The 18,626-nt window shown below is 38.4% G+C and overlaps 1 protein-coding gene across 1 annotated transcript in view; it reads left to right on the top strand.

Moving 5' to 3' along the window:
* Positions 1–18,626, top strand: part of slc67a1 (solute carrier family 67 member 1) — a 116,210-nt gene that overhangs the window by 51,744 nt on the left and 45,840 nt on the right. The window contains exons 5-6 of the mRNA XM_072592067.1: positions 13,711–13,826; positions 15,569–15,679. Coding sequence (XP_072448168.1) covers positions 13,711–13,826; positions 15,569–15,679 — 227 coding nt within the window. The remainder of the gene's footprint in view (positions 1–13,710; positions 13,827–15,568; positions 15,680–18,626) is intronic.

The following is an 18,626-nucleotide window of genomic DNA, read 5'->3' as shown; positions in this document are numbered from 1 at the left end:
ATGCCCATGAGGGGGTCTTGAGGGAATACCTGATATTGAAGGTGAATTATGATTCCCCTTTAAGTGGCCGCAGGGTGTTTTCTTTACCTAGGTATTTTTGTTACTTGCACCTTTTGACCAGCTGTATAAGGCTAATTTTGCTCATTTGCTTGACAAGATAAGACAAGATCTTCAATGATTGGAAGCCCTTCCAATATCTTGGTTGTGTCAAATAGCCCTTGTCAAAATGAATGTTCTTCCTTGTTTGCTAAATCCCATGTGAATGCTCCCTGTGATATAGCCCAGGCCAATGTTGCAGAGACCTAATGGATGGCTGAGTTCTTTTATCTGGCATCACAGGCGGTCTCTCATTAGGCTTGCTAAATTGCAATTACCTCAGGGGTTCGAGGGGGTATACGTTCCAGTTATTAAGCGATATCAACTAAGTTCCCTTCTATCCTTTGTGAATGTTTGGGCTTGTGAGGACCTGAGGTCAATATGGTTGGATATTGAGGCCTCCCAGGCAAAGTGCCCCCTTATTAATCTGTTGTTTATGGATAAGATGAGGACAGTCATGGAGCATGGAGCACTGTCGGAAGCCAATCATCATTAAACTGGTCAAAGCATGGAGAGTCGGTATGCCAGGGTTTGGCCAAGGCTGATGGACTCTGAACTTAAACTATGGACATCCAAGGGAATCTCCTGTCTGGGAGACCTGTTTGAGGGGGAGGTCATGATGTCTTTTGACCAAATGAGTTGCAAGTATGGATTGCCCAGTAGAGACATCTTTCGCTACTTTCAGGTTAAGAACTTGAAAAAAATGACTATGCTTTTTATCAACTTAGCTCTGACACAGAGGAGAGTGCTTCAGGCTAGAGAAATTTTCTCGATTAGTACTCTTTACCACCTAATAGGATGTGGTGTCCCAAAAGATATTGAATGACTGTGCGAGGTCTGGGAGCAAGAGCTGGGAGTACAGATCCCCTTAGACATGGGAGGACATTTGGGAGAACATGAGAAAGATCTCAATCTGCAACAGAGCTCATGCTATGCAGCTGGTCTATTTGGCTCCAGACCAGCTCATGAAATTCAAAAAAGGAGCATCTCGAATGCACCCCACATGCAGAATAGGTATAGGTACCCTCACCCACTATTTGTGGTCATGCCACAAGCTTTGCAAGTACTGGAATTATAGAGAGGGTCCTGGGGACCGAAATCAAGGAAGACCCGTTCTCTCTCCTCCTGGGTCTGCCACATTTATCTTCCTTAGATGTGTATGGGAAGAAGCTATTTAATAATCTCACTTATTGAGCAAGGAAGAACATTTTGATGAGTGGTTGTCTGCAAACTCTCAGGGAATGCTGGGATGGCATAGATTTGTTATGGAACACATCCCTCTGGATTTCCTAACAAACATGCTGCACCATAAAACTGAACTTTTCTATAAGACATGGCAGCCCTTTTTGAACTACCTAGAAGCAGATTTGCCTGTCATATTAATTAGGGCATTTGTTTAGCCATGATGATGAGGTTTGGTGAGCCTTGTGCCCTGAGAGGAAGAATCCCGAATAAATACGGGTATAATAACTCATGCTCCTGGAGATTGGGAGCTTTGGTGAGGTTGTGCTGAGTGGTATAATTTATTTGATTATTTATTGATTTGTAGTAAGTGTAGTTTTGATTTGTTTTGTGGAGTAAGGTAGTAATTAGCTCATTGTAATTGTTATAATTTTAGATTGTTATGTATTTTTGGAATTTTATAATTTTGTAAAGAAAACATTTCTCAATAAAAATCTAAAAAATCAGAACAATCCTGAACCCACAGTCTGGGATTACGTATGCAGAATAAACATTTGAAAAAGATACCAGAACTGTACCTGTTGTCAGAAAATAACAATAATCTTCACCATCAAAGTCTTCACAAGAGAAGGAAACTAAATGTTTAACTGTGCCAGTATTGAAACACTGTTGCTCCACTGGCTGGATTGTTGGTTTACAGAGCAGTGTGATGCCAACAGCATGGGTTCAATTCCTGTCACTGGTTTGAGGTTACCGTGAAGGACTTTCCTTCTCAACATCTTCCCTCGCCTGAGGCCTGGTGACCCTCTGGTTAAATCAGTACCAGTTGCTTCTATCTAATGAGAGAGAATCCCTAATGTCTGGTAAGACTATGGCGACACAACATCACCTATGATTGCTTTCAGTTGTCTTGTCCCTAAACCGGAATTCTCCTCTTTTACTTCTCCACTTATCTACTTTTCATTCATGCTTTAAGGCAAACCTTAAACTTACCAGTTGCCCAAGTTTTTAGAAGTTTTAGTTATCTGTGCCATTTTGATTTAGAATGTTTCTCTGCAGCACCTTGGGACGGTTTATTACATTGAAAGCATTACATAAATACATGTTGAAATAACACCTGTTTAGCCCTAGTTACCTAATATCAATAATTCCCAGTGGTAACTATGGGCATTGTTAGTGGTGGATACTGTACTTGGAATGTTCACTTGGTAATTTCTGAAGCCATTTGAAAGGAGTGTGATGAAAGACATGTAATATATTATAGTTTTAGATTTGTTTCAAAATAAAGGCAGATGAATGTGGGTTAGTTCTTTGAAGTTTGTTTCTAAGAGATCAGAAAATCAATTTGGAGCAGTGACCTGAATGCATCAGTCCCAAGAAGACATATGACCACAGCCAAATGTCTGGGAGAAACCCTGGAATGTATTAACGCATAGGATATTTATGCTGTCAGGTTATGACAGGCACAGTAAACACATTAAAGTAATTTGTTTAGTTTTCACTTCAGAATTTAAAGTTTAAAATTAGTTTAGAAGAATCCAGAATTCACTTCCAAATGTAAGATAGTTCCTTCAACGGGGGAACCAGTCAGTTCAGAAGGATTTCTATCCTGTGAAACTTCCAATCCAGGAGAATTTGGATAGAAGTCTTCAAGTTATCAGAATTGAGAAAGTTAAAACCATCAGGATTGTGGAAAGTTCATGTCAGTATATGCATAAAAGAATGGATGATGTTGAGAAACAAGTTAAAACTTTGTTTTGCTGTTTGTGTGATAAGAGTTTTCTAATTGTAATTTACATTTTTTATATGTAGCCATTTGTTTTCTTTTGAAAAAAGTTTTTAAATTTATGTAATAAAACAAAGAAGTACACGTGCTGGAATCTGAAACAAAAACAAAAATTGCTGGAGAATCTCAGCAGGTCTGGCAGCATTGGGAGAGAAAAAGCAGATTTAAGTTTTCAAGTGATCCTTTGGACTTGAAATGTTAGCTCTGCTGTCTTTCACAAGTGCTGGTAGACCTGCTGAGCTTCCACAGTAATTTTTGTTTTTCTTTTGGGTTAGTATTTTTTTGACATTCTAAACATAATGAACTCTTCCCATCAAGAGACACGGCATTCTGAAGCTGGAGAGTGACAAGACAGAGATTGTGGCACACATTGGTTCAAATTATATAGGTATAATGCACATTAAGGTCTAGCATTAAGAGTTCAGGGAGCTAGACAGTAGATTAAAAAGCGGGACCTGAAAGGTTGTAATCCCTGGACTGCTTCTGGTATTGCGTACTAGTGTGTATAAAAATAGGAGAATACCCTGATGAATGTGTAAGTTGGTGCAGGTGGGAAGGGTTCCAATTCCTGGATCACTGGGACCATTTCTCGCGAAAGTGGGCCGGTGTGTACCTGAGCCAGATGAGACCAACCTCGTTGCAGTAGGGTTTGTTGGGAGGAATTTGAACTAGGGGCAGTGGACATTGCATTAGTTCAGTGGTGGCATAGCATACATTAGAAAGGAACGTAAGCGGAGGAAGTTCAGACATGTTGGGTCTCATGGGGGGAAGGTGAAAATGGATGGCCTCTAATACTCGGGGCATTGTAGGTAAGGTGGGGCATTAGTTAGCTCAGTTGACTAGACAACTGATTTGCAATGCAGAGTGATGCCAACAGTGAGCATTCAATTCCCACACCTACTGAGGATACAATGATGCTACCCTTGCTTGAGAAGTTGTCACTCTCCGGTTGAACAACCACCAGTTGTCTCTCTCTCTCTAATGAGAGAGCAGCCCCATAGCCTGGTAAGACAATGACAACTTTATCTTTACTCTCACATTCATTATAGGAAAGACAGATGAGTTAAGGGTGTTGATTGACAAGTAGAATTGTGCTTTCATTGCCATCACAGAGATGTAGTTCAGAAAGGGAAAGGACTCACAACTAAACATTCCAGGGTATACAAATCTTTTAGGCAAGATAGGAGAAGGATGTAAAAGATGAGGCAGTGCCACATTATTAATTAGAATTGCAGTAAGGATGGGCGATATCATGAAAACCTCATCAAATGAGGCTTTGTGGGTACAGCTTGGGAATAAAAAGGATCAGTCACACTGTAAGGAGTGTATTATAGACCCCCCAAGCAGTCAACAGGCAATTGAGCAAGTTTACAGACAATTTTTTGAGGAATGTAAAGAAACAATAATAGGATAACTATATTCAGAGGTTTCAACTTCTCCAACATTAATTGTAAAAAGGGTTTAGAAGAGGCAGGCAGATTTCTTAAAATGTATTCAGGAGACCTTTTTATGTTAAGATGTAGGAAGTCCTACAAGGACTGAACCTAACTCTGGGGAATGAAGCCAGAAAAGTGTTTTGAGGTGATGCTGGAGGAGTATTTTCGTGACAGAACCCATATCACCATACATTTTAATTTTGTTCTGGAAAAGGAGAAAGATAGTTAGCAAAAAAGTGTTTTGGAAGGTATATTTTATTAAAATAAGGCAGGATAAGTAGACTTTGAACCATATCTCATGGGTTACCCATTCCAGGAATTCTACAGTCACTAGTTGGTCCTTGAGCTCAAAGCTTAAGTGTGTATGTAAGGATTCGGACATTTGCTACATGTAAGCTCATTCAGTCATTCAAAATGTTGCACAGTAAAGTTCACATCATAGACCTTAAGTTTTCATCCCATTCTAAACTCACATGTTTACTCTTAAAAGATTATTATTCAAATGTAACAACTTAGTGATTTAATCCCTGAAATATAACTCAGTTCAATTTTGTCCACTAAAACCTATTCAGCTTGTACGGATTAAGCAAAAGTTTAAATTGAAATATAAGTAACAACTGAAATGACAAATTGTAAATTGAATCTAAAAGATCTGTGCTCTCCCATTGGCTGAATGAGCAAATGTTGTGGTCCTTTAAACATTGGTTGAATCTCTATTTTATGCAGAGGTAGAAAACTCAACTGGAATATTGGTTGGGATGGTAAGGTTGTCTTTAGCATCTGAGTTAAAGATTATGATTCTGACTTTGATAACTGTCCAATGATGCATGTGTGTACAATGTAAGAAACATTATCACTGCTAACATGTGGCATTTCCAGTGTTGAATAGCGAGATGTCCATGCAAAGATTGGCCACTTTGAGATACTGAATGTGGTTGCGTAAATCAAAAAATATTCTAGGAAGAATTAGTGCTACAGGAGGGGAGGGAAGGAAATTGCAAATCAAAATATGTACTGGTTCCATTTGAAAGTATGATAGACTCTGAGCATTAGGAAGATTTTGAAAGCTTTGATCACAGTGTAGAGTCACTGTTTGATTTGGTTGTCATTACCTGTCCTTCTTTAGCAATAGGCAATTTGTTGTTAAAAGGCTGCCTTTAAACACTCATCAACTTTACTTGGACAAGTCTCATCGTGCCCCTAGTCTTTCTCCCTTTTGTGGTTTCAGTCTCCCTGTTCATGTTTTCATGGTGACATTATGTCAAAATATTTCCATTGATATTAGAACATGCCTCAGGTAATACTGAGAAATCAAAGATGTGGGGATCCAGGCCTTGATGAATGTAGCAAGCAGCTCAGTTATATGAAATGCATTGAATGTTTATAGGTTGGAATGTAAAGAACAAGAATTTGAAATATTCATGCCAGACCGGAACACCATTGCATTTGTAACATCTGTGGATCAAGAACCTATAGCTCTCCCTTCCACAGATACTTAAAATCACTGATTTACACTATCTTGGTCATCTTGTTTCTTGTCATATCATTCTGTTCTGTCTGAGAAATTCTGTCTTGATCATTGAACAGTAATTCAAAATTTAAACTTTAAAGGTACACTGCAACTTCACAATGTAAGTAAGTTACACACTGAGTAGTGGAGAGTTATAAAGATAGAAACTTCTGGAGACACTGACCAGTCAGCAGCATCTGTGAAGAGAAATAGTGTTAACTGTTCTGGTAATGACTGGAGTTACCAGGGTCAACGCTCATCGACCTGAAAAATTCGTTCTGTTTCTTGGTGAGCTGAGAGTGAGCTCAAGGCACCGCATGCTTGCGGACAAATCCAGGGCAATAATCAACTGAATAGTGAGTTGTGTAGATTTGTAATGGTGATAAGCACTGTATGCACACAAGACACTAAATTGTGAGTCTTGAATTTTTATTCACTCATGGGATATGGGCATCACTGACTGGCCTAGCAGTCGTTGTCCATTCAATTTGCTGACAAGAAAGTGATACTGAGTTGTCTTCTTGAATTGCTGCAGTCCATTTTGTGCACCCACAATGCCATTGAGAAGGGAGACCCAGGATAATAGACAACTGTTGGAGCACTTGCCCCGGATTTTAGACCGCTCACATTATGTTACACACTATTACATGGGGTGTGGTTATTGTATCATGCAGTGGTTATTGTTCAGAGGAGATCTTGTACCTCTCACTCCATCCCACCTCTCTGCAAGAGCAATTCAGCAGTCCTATTTTATCACTATTCCCTGTAGTACTGAGAAATTCATTTCTTCAGGGTGTTTATCCAAATCCCTTTTTGAAAGAGTTGATTGAATTGCCTTTACCACATTCACAGGCAGTACATTCCAGATCCTAACCAGTTGCAATGTTTAAAAAAAAAGATTTTCCCCATGCCACCTTTGAGTTGGGATTGTATTACACAGGATCTATGAAGGAAGTGTATACAACTGGCATTTTTACGGGGGTGAGGTTGTCTGGTGTCAATCACAGTTCACAGCTCAGTGAGATGAAGGGTTTCTTTCAGACTGTATACTGCTGCTTGGTTCCTGTTCACACATGCAGAATGCTAAATACAGAGCATTTAGCACTGATCAGCCCTATTAGCAAGTTCAGGCAAATGACACACAGCCTGTAAATATTTCTAAATCACTAAGGACATACTTATTTTGAGTTAAGAGTAGCCCAGTTCACTCAACACCTGATGAGGAAATTAAAGCAGAGTGTTCTTCACTGCTAATTCCCTTTCTTTCCTTTCTCTTGGCTGATCCTGTGAGCTCTAATATACCTAAGTCAAATGGCCATAGTTTATATAAACCAGCCAGTAAGTGCTATCAGGGTGGAGTCAGCTGTTGAATATAGAACAGAAAACTTGATCCCTGTCATCATGTGATATCTGCACCCACATTTTATAGTGAGTCACTGGATCAAGAATCCTGCCTGAATGCCTTTTCCTTGCTTGATATTTCCAAGGCCAGTTGTAGCACTGCAACTGCTGGCTTAACTGAGATGAATTGCTAAGATGAATGGTTACATTTGATATCAGCATTAAATCAGAAATAGTACATCTTCACCTTTGTGGATTGGTTTTGCAATAGTTGATGCAAATTAGTCACAGTTTTGTTGGTGGTACTGATGACTAGTTATTTAGAGCAAGCTATTAACCAGCTGAAAAGGATGCTATTGATTCTGTAGAGGCCTTGGCTGATTGAAAGTAACTCTTGCCTCCAAATATTCATGGTGAGCTTGGCTAGTCAGTATTGACCTTTAGAACATTGTGGTCCTACGCTCACTTAATGCTGCCTTCCTCCTTCCCTCCTCTTTCCCTTCACCCTCCATCTTGTACGGATGATCATTAGGTATAAATCAATAGCAGCAATCATAGCTGTTTTTTTATATTGCTTCATCACTTTCCTGCCCCCAAACCAATCCTCCCCTCTGGCGATCTCCCTCAGTCTAAAACCAATTATAAAATATAATTGATTATATCCCATTCCCAAGACAGGCCAAGTTAAAAAGGATCCAAAAAATTGAAATTGAACATTGGATATTCTGGTTTGCAGATATCAGTTGCTTTTCAATTACATTTTCACAGGATGGTCTCATCTTCCTTCATGATCCAGGAAAGTTGATTGTATCACTCAAACTCTTCAAAGACTTAAGACCAAATTAGTGTGCCTATATTTATATTTATATTTGCTGAGTGTTCACACAAATGTGATGTTTTCCTAATAGGGAAAACAATTGTAGAAGCCTTTTGTGAGGACATGAGTTGGTAAACAGAGTGGACAGGGGGCAGATAAATTTAATGCAGAGGTATAACATGCTCATTTTGAGAGGCAATAAAAGGTATTCTGAACAGATGGTACAAGAAATGATGCAAAAAGTATATAAAAAAAAACAAAAACACAAGGTACAGAGATTTCAATTCTTGAAAGTTGGCATTAAGCAAAAAACACTTAAGGTTTTATAAATAGCAATATAGAGTAAAGATCATTGTGTGATTTATGATGCCATAGAAAAGTTATTTAAAACTATAGAGAAGACAAAGCTAGATAAGGAAAGAGCAATGAGAAACTATGGGTATGAGAGAAATGAAATTCTGGGACTAGGAGAAAGCTAAGAAGACCTTTTTAATGAGGTCTTCTTTAAATGATGATGGTGATTAGGGAAAACTTTTCTGTAAAGAGTGTGAATGAAGGGAATTCTGAATCTACAAAGAAATAGTACTAAGGGCAAAAATGTTTATGCAGAGAGTTGTTGAAGTTGGAATGCTTTGACTAGGAGTAATTGAGGCAAGGACCATTCCATCTTTTAAAGTAAAAGTGGATAAATATTTGAATTGGAGAAAAATACAGAGCTGCGGTAAGGAGTAAGGAAGTGGGATTAGTTTTGGATTGCTTTAATAAACAGTGACACAGACAAGGTCTTCTATCCTGTAAACTTCCCTGGAGCTGTGGTTCTGTGTAATATGAAGCGTGTGGATTATCGTGACATGGAACAAGTGAGTACAAGCATGATTGACTGACAAAATCTCTTTTAGTGAAGTTCACAATACTGTTACTTTTAGAAAGACAGTTTATATTTGCTACATTTAAAGTGTTGTGGCAACATGGAGATGTTTGGAATGAAAGAGACAAGCTTGATTTTTTTATTGCCTGCTGAACAGCTCACAATTCATTGTATGTATATTTGGGCTTGCACTGTGATAGTTTGGATTGTTGTCAGGTTTATAGAGAGTGGGAAGGAGGAAGTGGTACATCCTGAACACCCAACACTCTGTGTTTGGTTTGCATTTAATTAGCTCCAGAATACTGTAGTCAACACTCAACCACTTCCTGGCATTTACCCTCTAAACAGCAGGAGTATTTTTAAGTGATAGGAAATTGGCATGCAGGACTGTTTATTCTTTCTGTGGTGTTTTGACTTTTAAAAAAAATGCATTTGTCCTTGCTGTTCCTTCCTGAATGATTTCTTCAGAAAATAAAATTATTTTTCCTTATTCCCCTCCTTTTTAACTTGGTTACAGCTCCAAGGGAACCATAATTTGGATCATGCTCAAATGAGCATTTTTTTTTCAAATAAAACTGTGTGTGTTCTCATGTGATTCTACACTGCTGGAGATAGTAGTTGTGGGGATGTGGGGGGTATGCGAAATGAAGAGGGTGGTTGTTAGATGATATGTGATATTGTTTTAGGTAATTATATTAAATCTAGATTGATTAAAAATAACATCAACCTTGGGGATAAATGAGGAAGTTCTGCTTATTCTGTGGCAAACTTTGGATATAGTTGACCAAGGTATATGGTTGGCTGCATACAGGTCCTAGTTTTAGCAAATTTAAAACAGTGCTGAAGAGAAATTACTCCTCTCAAAGGGAAATGTTTCTAAGGAATTCATTACCCCAGAGTGCAGTTGGTGCTGGAACATTGTCTATCTCCTCCTTAAGTTAACTCATGTTTTTAATTGTTAATGGATAGAAGGGTTATGGAGAGCAGGCAGGAAAGTGGGGTTGAGACCAAGATGAGATGAGTCATAATCACATGGAAATGCAGAACTAGCTCAAGGAGTCAAATTGTCCATTCCTGTTCCTAGTTCTTATGTTCTTATATTCCTATTTGCCTTATGTTTGTCTAAGAAGAAAGTGAGGACTGCAAATGCTGGAGATCAGGTTGAAGGGCTTATATCCGAAACATTGACTTTCCTGCTCATTGGATGCTGCCTGATCTGCTGTTTTCCCAGCACCATACTTTTCAACATATGTTTGCTTAATTTTGTTGTGGGATTCCAATTCCAAATGGGTTTTCTTTTAATGTTTCAATCTGTTAGACCATCCAAAATAGTTGTTTTAGTAAATAAAAAACGATATTCTGTTACTTGCCTATGTGTGCCCCAACCCATCACGACATTCTCCTATAATTGTAGGTAATTATCCATGCTGACTATCTGCAAGAGCAGCTCACTTAGTTCCAAACCACTTGTAACCCTCATTTGCTTTTCTATTTAGATTAGAATCCAATTCTCTTTTGAAGACCTCAAATGATTTTGCATCCACTACTGTGGTTTACTTTTCAAATCCTATTCAAATCTTAACATATTATGGTGATGTGGCCTAAAATGTGTAATTGCCTCTGCTATTGAGCTGAATAAAGTAAGCATCAATGAATCAAGTTTTCATAATCTAAGCAATGTTGATTTGTTACAAAATAAATTCAGCTTTCATCATTAATTGCAACTGTTCTGAGCGTGTTCTTGCAGTATAGCCAAGGATTTCTGCAAAATGGTTAGCATGTAAGTAAAAAATCCTCACCAATGTTTCAATTCTCTTTGCCTACAAATAAATTTATAATTGTCAAGAACGCCTCATGTGTGAAGATTTTAAATGCACCCTCACTGCTTAGTTCAAATTCCTTTGAGAAGTACTGTACTATAATCTTGCTAAATGAAACCTGACAATCAGGTATAATTATTTCTTGGTGTCTCTGTAATCCACACTTCATGACAGCTAGTTTGTCATGAAAAATCAGACGAATATCACAGGTTTGACCAAAATGAATATCTCAAAGGAAGGTTCTATGTTGGTGGATAGACCAATTCAGTGAATTAGCAACACTCTTTTGTCCCAAACTTTGTTTGCTAATTTGCTATCTGAATGATTTGAAGATATGGGTAAACTAAGAGGGTGAGAATAGGGTGCAATGTGCCTGATACATAATTACAGTAGCAACCAGGTACGTACATTAAGCAAGCCCAAACAGGGACGTCATATTACACACTGGACAGCAGACGGAGAGGAGATGAGTCTAAAGTGTAAAAATTGACTCCTCAAGTGGGGATGCTAAAATTATTGTTTAGTTTATTTCAGATTTTGACTTACTCCGCAGATTTCAGAAACTAGTTATTTTATGTTAATGGATAGTCATGCGTGATGCTCAATTAAACAAGCTGAGCTTTGAGTTTGAGAAATTGTCCATCAGAGAGTTCATAACAGGTAATTGAATTAGGCAGGTGAATGTCCTTGAAGTACAGAATCTGTGATAGTTGTATGACAATGTCATTTCATGCCATTGTTGAAAGTAGGTTGCAGAACGGAGAGGTCATTAGCTTGAATAGAAAATGCACTTTCTCTTGTCTCATTGCCATTTATGGGACCTTTCTATGTACTAATTAGTTGCTGACTTTGCTACAAAACTTCACAAAGAAATTTTTTGTGTTCAGATTATATTGGGAAACTTAACAATGTGAAAGGTATTATGCAAAAGAAAATTCTTCTTTTATATGCTTTAAAAATTATATACATCTTGCGTCCTAGTTAACATTAGTGCAAAACAATTGGCTTTAACTTTAAGTCTCCTTTGAGTAGTGTTTACATTCTGTAGTATTGCCTCTTAAAATCTCTTCCTCATGTTTAATAGTTAGCATGCAATGGCTGCTCTTCCTGGTCCTCTTGTGTCCCCCAAATATTTATTCTTGGTCCCTTCAATTTCTCATCTACATGCTGCCTCTTAGTAGCAGCATCCAAAAGCAGGGTGAAAATTTACATATTTACACTGATAACAACTAGTTCTACATCACCATCAACTAGAACCTATCAAACATGCAGTGCTGTAACAAACAGAAATTTTCTCTAATTAAATGTTTCAATTTTGTTCTTTGAATGCCAAATCCCTGGCAACTGTCTGAGATAAAACGAAAGTTTGATATCGCATTTGACTCTGCGTTAGGTTTCTGATCATACATCTACACTGTCACTGAGACGGGCATCTTAGTCACTCTGTTTGCCTTTTGTTTTGTGAAATCTGTGATCTCTAATCTCCCTTGGCCTCCAACCTTCCACTGACTTTCCTTTCTGTCCCACATTATGCCCACATTATGCTTATGCCCAAACTGTCGACTCTCCTGCTCCACAGATGCTGCCTGACCTGCAGTGCTTTTCCAGCACCACACTCTCGACTCTGATCTCCAGCATCTGCAGTCCTCACTTTCTCCTCTTAGTTAATCCTCTGTAAATTTGAGCTAATTCAAATGTCTACTGCCTGTATCCCTGCTTGCACCAAATCCCTTTCCCATCCCTGTACTTGCTTACAGTCAAGAAACACTTCAGTTTTGAAATTTTCATCTGTGAGAATTCAAACCAAGAATCCAAATCTCTCCACTGTGCTATCTCTTCCAGTCCTACAACGGTCCAGGGGATATATGTGCACATCTAATTTTGAGCCTTACAGATCCTGGTTTTATTTGGTGGCCACACTTTTATCAGTCTGGATCCAATCAATGTAATTACACTGCCCCTGACCCCTCCAGCAGCTCCCATCCTCAAAATCAATCTCTTTTGCTTTTCTAAATTTCCTTTAAGATGCTGCTTAAAATGTGTATCTTTGAAAGCTTTTGGTTATCTGCCCTAATATTGCCTTATTTGGTTCTATACCTAATTTTTACTAACAATGCACATTTGAAGTTCTTTATATAATTTATTATGTTAAAGCCCCATCATAAATATGCAATCTTTTTAATCTATTAATTGTACATGTACAAATGGAGAATTTGAGTATAAGAGTATATAAACCATGTCATGTTTCACGTCTGAGCTCCATCCTATTATCGCCCACTTCCATATGCGGAAATTCTGCTATTAACATATTGTAATGTAATAAAGGAAGGAACAAATTTGTCGAATTATATACCAGAACCTGGAAAAAACCTGATGACTAAAGTTAATCCCAGCCATTATTCTATTCGTTCTTTTGAACCAGAGACTTTCAATTGAACCTAATTCTATTAAATTCTAATAGTATGTATGATTGACAACACTGCATAAAAGCTTTGAATAAAGGCATGTTGTACCTAGGTTCAGACCATACACAGCGGGAACCACAATAGTGTATTCGAGATCCAGAAATTCACATTTCCACAGAAATGAGTTGTAGGCTTTCTGAAGCAATGCATATAAATGTTCAATTTGTTCAGATTAGTCGAAAGTCCTGATACTTGTGTTATTGCAATGCCGATTTAAATTGATGAAACAAAGATTCCTTTGTGCAGAATGATCAAAGAAGAAACCTTTTTTGAACTCTCTAAATCTGATGTCACAACCTGAATTCCAATTATAGAAATTAAATACATTAATTGATAGATGGATGATGCAAACTTATCATGTTGATCTAATATAGTGTTGTTTTCTTCAGGGAGCCATTTGCAGCCTATACTGCAGCAGCAGGATGTGTTCTTAACACCTTTGTAGTAATGAAATACATCCCAGCTAATACCAAACCTGTGATCGTGACAAAGGAAAATAAGTCAGGTCAGTTGAAGTTTTTGTCTCTTACACTATATGTCAAAATATATATAACGAGTCCATGTGCAAGTCTTTCTACATTTGTATTTCTGTCCTCTTTATCTGCTCTTGCTATTTCCTCCCCTTAATCTTGCAATCCTGAACACTTAGATTTATGGTAAAGTGTGATTCCACATTTTGCCATCAGATTCCTATAGATATTTCATAGATTTTTGCAGGTTAAAGGGCTGCCCAACATGTGCTGGAATATATAATATATATTTAATATATATGATCAAACTTATTTTTTCTCATTGTCCTTCAAATTAGTTGTCTTTACATTGATGGTAATTTGAAAGTTTCTATAGTTTCTGATCTATACCACATTTTCATATTGTACATTCTAGATCTTAGCAACCCTCTGTGAAACAATTTCTTCTCATTTCCACTCTAATTCCTTTGCTAGCTATTTTAAACCTATACCTTCTAGTTAATGATCCATTTGTCAAATGGAGCAATTTCTCTTGATTTAGTCTCACATGAAAGTCCATTAAAATCCAGTCTGTGACATTCATCCCCTGCTGAATGGTAATGATGGTCATCTATTCATTGCAGAACTCGAATGATGCAGTCAAGAGTGTGATGACTGAACAAGTTCTCCCTTCTTCTGTGACGTAGTACTGAGGCTAGGTTCAATTCCTCACCTGATCTCTTACTTGCTATCAGCTCCTTTGACAGAGAATTAGAATTGAGTCTGGGACATTTTCACACATAGTATAAATCTGAAACCATCCCATTTCTAAATATCTGTCGATGGTTCAATTGAAACTTTTAAGACTGAGGTCAAACGGCTTTTGTTAGTTAAAGATGCCAAGGAATATGGATCAAAGGCACTAGATCAATGGGTTTGAGATACAGATCAATCAAGGGGCTGATGGCTTTTGTGTTTGATTCGTATGATTCAGTGTTAGTGTGTCAGCATCTCTACATAGTGAACCACTGGCAAAAAAAGCCTGATTATATTTCTTGATAAGGTAAACAATAATGAGATTGATAACACATTACTTATGTAAACATAGAAAGCAATGTCGTTTGATACTAATTGTTATTTCACCTGTGAAATGTAGCTTTGTGCCCAGCCTGGTCTTATGGAATGCAATTCTCTGCTTTGCGAAGACTGTTAAGTTCTCACGTTGAGTTTGGGCAGTCTCAAATCAGTTCCGAGCTGAAATAAGTGCACCTTATTCAGAATCAATTAGCAGTAGCTTGGCAGCTTTCTTATTTGCTCACAAAAATAATTTGTGAGACACTAAGATAATCATCTTCCCTTACCTTAGTGCCTGAAGCAGTGGTTGTTTATAAAATGAGCAGCTCCCCAAAGATGTTATGGGCAACAGATCTAAGCCACACTGAATGGAAAATCACAAATACAAACCTTGAGTTGTACTAAGTCAGGAGAGACAAGTTTAAAATCAGACAACGCCAGGTTATAGTCAAACAGGTTTATTTGGAAGCTGCTCCTTCATCAGGTGGATAAAGGAGCAGTGTTCCAAAATCTAGTGCTTCCAAAGAAACCTGTTGGACTATAACCTGGTGTTTGTGATTTTTAACTTTGTACACCCCAGACCAACACTGGCATCTCCAAAACAGGAGATTCAAGAGAACTCATTTGAGGAGAGTGTGCAGTAAAAATATCGCAATAAAAGTGTGTGTTTCTGGAATAAGGAGCAAGCTCAGTATGAACAGTGAAATACACGTTTCTGTTACAGAAACTGCTCACAGTAAGAGCATCTTCAGTGTGAAAGAAATCTTAAGACTATTAAGTATTCCAGGAGCTGCAAGTGTCCTTGCCATTAAAACCATCACTGGATTGCCAATGGGTAAGTCATGTTTATGTATCTGTTTGAATATGAAAGTGACAGACAGCCCTGAGGTAAGTCAGCTCCTTTCCTAACATGCATTATAATGACATTTTGGGAACTTTGTGCATGTTTGTTACATATAATAGTTATTATAATGTTATTTCATTTCATTTATTGTGCATGGTAAGTGCTAATTATAATTACTGCTTGTAGTTTTCATTTTATTTTCCTTATCAAGGAATGGTTCAGTCTCCTATTCTAGCATAATATAAGAAAGAGGAGAGACATTAGGTGATATGGCTTCTTGAACCTCTAATCTAAAAATCTTGGTTGAATTGATTGTGGTCTCAACTCTTTCTCCCTCTTCCCCATAATCCTTCAACTCACAATCTGCACTCAACTTCTCCCAAAGTTCAAGACGTTGTTTATATCAGCATTGAATATACTTAATGAAACAGCTGCCACTACTCTCTGAGCAAGATAACTTCTCTGAATAAAGATTCCTTCTCATCTCCATTTTAAATGGGTGATAACTTATTCTGAAAATCTGTTCTCCAGTTCTAGACACCTCCCGTGAGACTGTTTGCCACCACCCACTCACCATCTCTTTTGCTTCCTTCTGACCCCCTCACTGATTCCCACTCAGCTCCTCACTTGCTGCCCTTTATCCAAAGTCTTGCTGGCTCAGGTGAGGGATGTTGACAGCGACGTAGCAGAGGGATCTGAAGATTGGTGGCAGAAAGGATTAGTTGCCAGTGGAAGGGAGAGTGGGAAGTGAGAAGGGTAGAGAGCAGGTGATAGGGAGCTCCAAGGGGGAGGGAGAGGAAGGTTGTGAGAAGTGGATGAACATTGTCTTTCTGCCAGTGAGGATATGTCTGTGAAAGCATTCTTGGGGTTAAGAGGTTGAAAGCAGCCTGGCTTAGCTTCCAACAGTTTCCAGAGAGGGTAATGGAGTTGGTGAGATGTACCTAACATTATGAGAAACTGCAGGTGCTGGAGAGTCAGAGTCGAAAATGTGGCGCTGGAAAAGCACAGCAGGTCAAGCAACATTTCAAGGAGCAGGAGAATCGACATTTCAAGAAATATCGACTCTCCTGTTCTTCAGACACTGCTGACCTGCTGTGCTTTTTCATTGCCACACTTTTCATACCTAAGATTATGGATGGCTTCTGTATTCTCAATTAGTTGGAAGAATTATTTTTCTCATCAGAAAATGATAGCTTAGAGGCTGAAGAGGTGTTGTGAAAGGCTAAGGTGAGCTAAAACCATGTGGCATTACCACACATATATGAAAACTAATACTTTATAGATGATGTTGCTGTGGAAACCATATAAATGAGATACAGCATGGGGACCAACAATGGATTCTTGGGAGACACCATTGATACGAATGTACCAATGAGGAACTCCACCTTTTGATCATAACTGAACTGAGTGTGGCCTTGCCATTCTTTCCTGTCTATCCTTTTGACTTTTGACTTCCTTGTTGACCAAGAATCTATCTAACTCAGCTTTAAGCATTCATTGATTTCCCTCCACTGCTCTGTAGGGAAGAAATTTACAAAGATCTTAACCCTTTCAGAGAAGAAAGTTATCCTAGTTTCTATCTTAAGTGGAAGACCACAAACACTTTAAACAGTTTCTTAGTTCTAATGTCTCAAAGGGGGAGCATCTTCTCACCATTCACCCAGTCGTTTCCTGAGGATCTTGTATGTTTCACTAGGGTCATATCTTATACTTTTAAACTACAAAGAATAAAGTTCGAATATCGACTGCCAGCTGAATGTATAGATCCTACAGGAAGGTTAGCAGTGGAAGGACGAGAGAAGGGGGAGTGGTGTTTTTGGTTAGGGATAACATTACAGTTGAACTTAGGGAGGATACTTCTGGGAGATCGTCCAGTGAAGTTATATGGGTGGAACTGCAAAATAGGTAAGAGATGATTGCCTTATTGGGATTGTGTTATAGGCCCCCTAATAATCAGCAGGAAATTTGAGAAGCAAATATGTAAGGAGATCTCAGATATCTATAAAAATAAGGTTGTGATTGAGGGGATTTTAAGTTCCAAACAGACTGAACCTGCCATAGTATTAAGCACTTTGGTGGAGAGGAATTTAAGTGTGTACAAGAAAACTTTCTTCAATATGTAGATGTACCTGCTAGAGGACAAGCAAGGGTAAGTGACTGAGGTGTCAGTGGGGAAGCACTTTGGGGCCAATGATTATAACTCTGTCAGTTTTAAGAGAGTTATGGAAAAGGATAGAACTGATCAAAAAGTTAAGGTTCTAAACTGGAGGAAGGCCAATTTGAAGATATTAGGCAGGAACTTGCAAATGTTGATTGGGGGATACTCTTTGCAGGTAAAAGGATGGTTGGGAGGTGGGAGCCTTTAAAAATGAGATAACGAGAGTTCAGAGACATTCTGTTCCCGTTACTGTGAAAGGCAAGGGTAGTAGGTATAAGGAATGCTGAATGACTAGAAAAATTGAGGCTCCGGTCAAGATAAAGAAGGAAGTATATGTCAGTTGTTAACAGCTGGGATTGATTGAATCCTTAGAAGTATAAGGACAGCAGGAGTATACTTAAGTGGGACCTCAGGAGGGCAAATTGTGTTAAGGAGAATCCAAAGAGATTCTTTAAGTACATGGACGGCAACAGAGGAACAAGAGAGAATAGGACTCCTTAAAGATCCACCTGGCTATCTATGTGTGGAACCACTGGAGATGGATGAGATACTAAATTAATATTTCATGTCAGTACTTAATGTGGCGAAGTACATGAAAACTAGGAAACTTAGGGAAATAAATAGTGATATCTTGAAAAGAGTCCATACCACAGAAGAGGAAGCATTGGAGGTGTTTGGATGCATAAAGGTAGATAAATCCCTGGGACCTGATCAGGTATTTCCCAGAACTTTGTGGGAAGCTAAGGAAGAGCTTGCTGGCCACGAGCAGAGATCATTGAC

The sequence above is a fragment of the Chiloscyllium punctatum genome, chromosome 22 (genome assembly GCF_047496795.1).
Source record: "Chiloscyllium punctatum isolate Juve2018m chromosome 22, sChiPun1.3, whole genome shotgun sequence".
Taxonomy (NCBI): Eukaryota; Metazoa; Chordata; class Chondrichthyes; order Orectolobiformes; family Hemiscylliidae; genus Chiloscyllium; species Chiloscyllium punctatum.
This window is presented reverse-complemented; position numbering and strand designations above follow the sequence as displayed.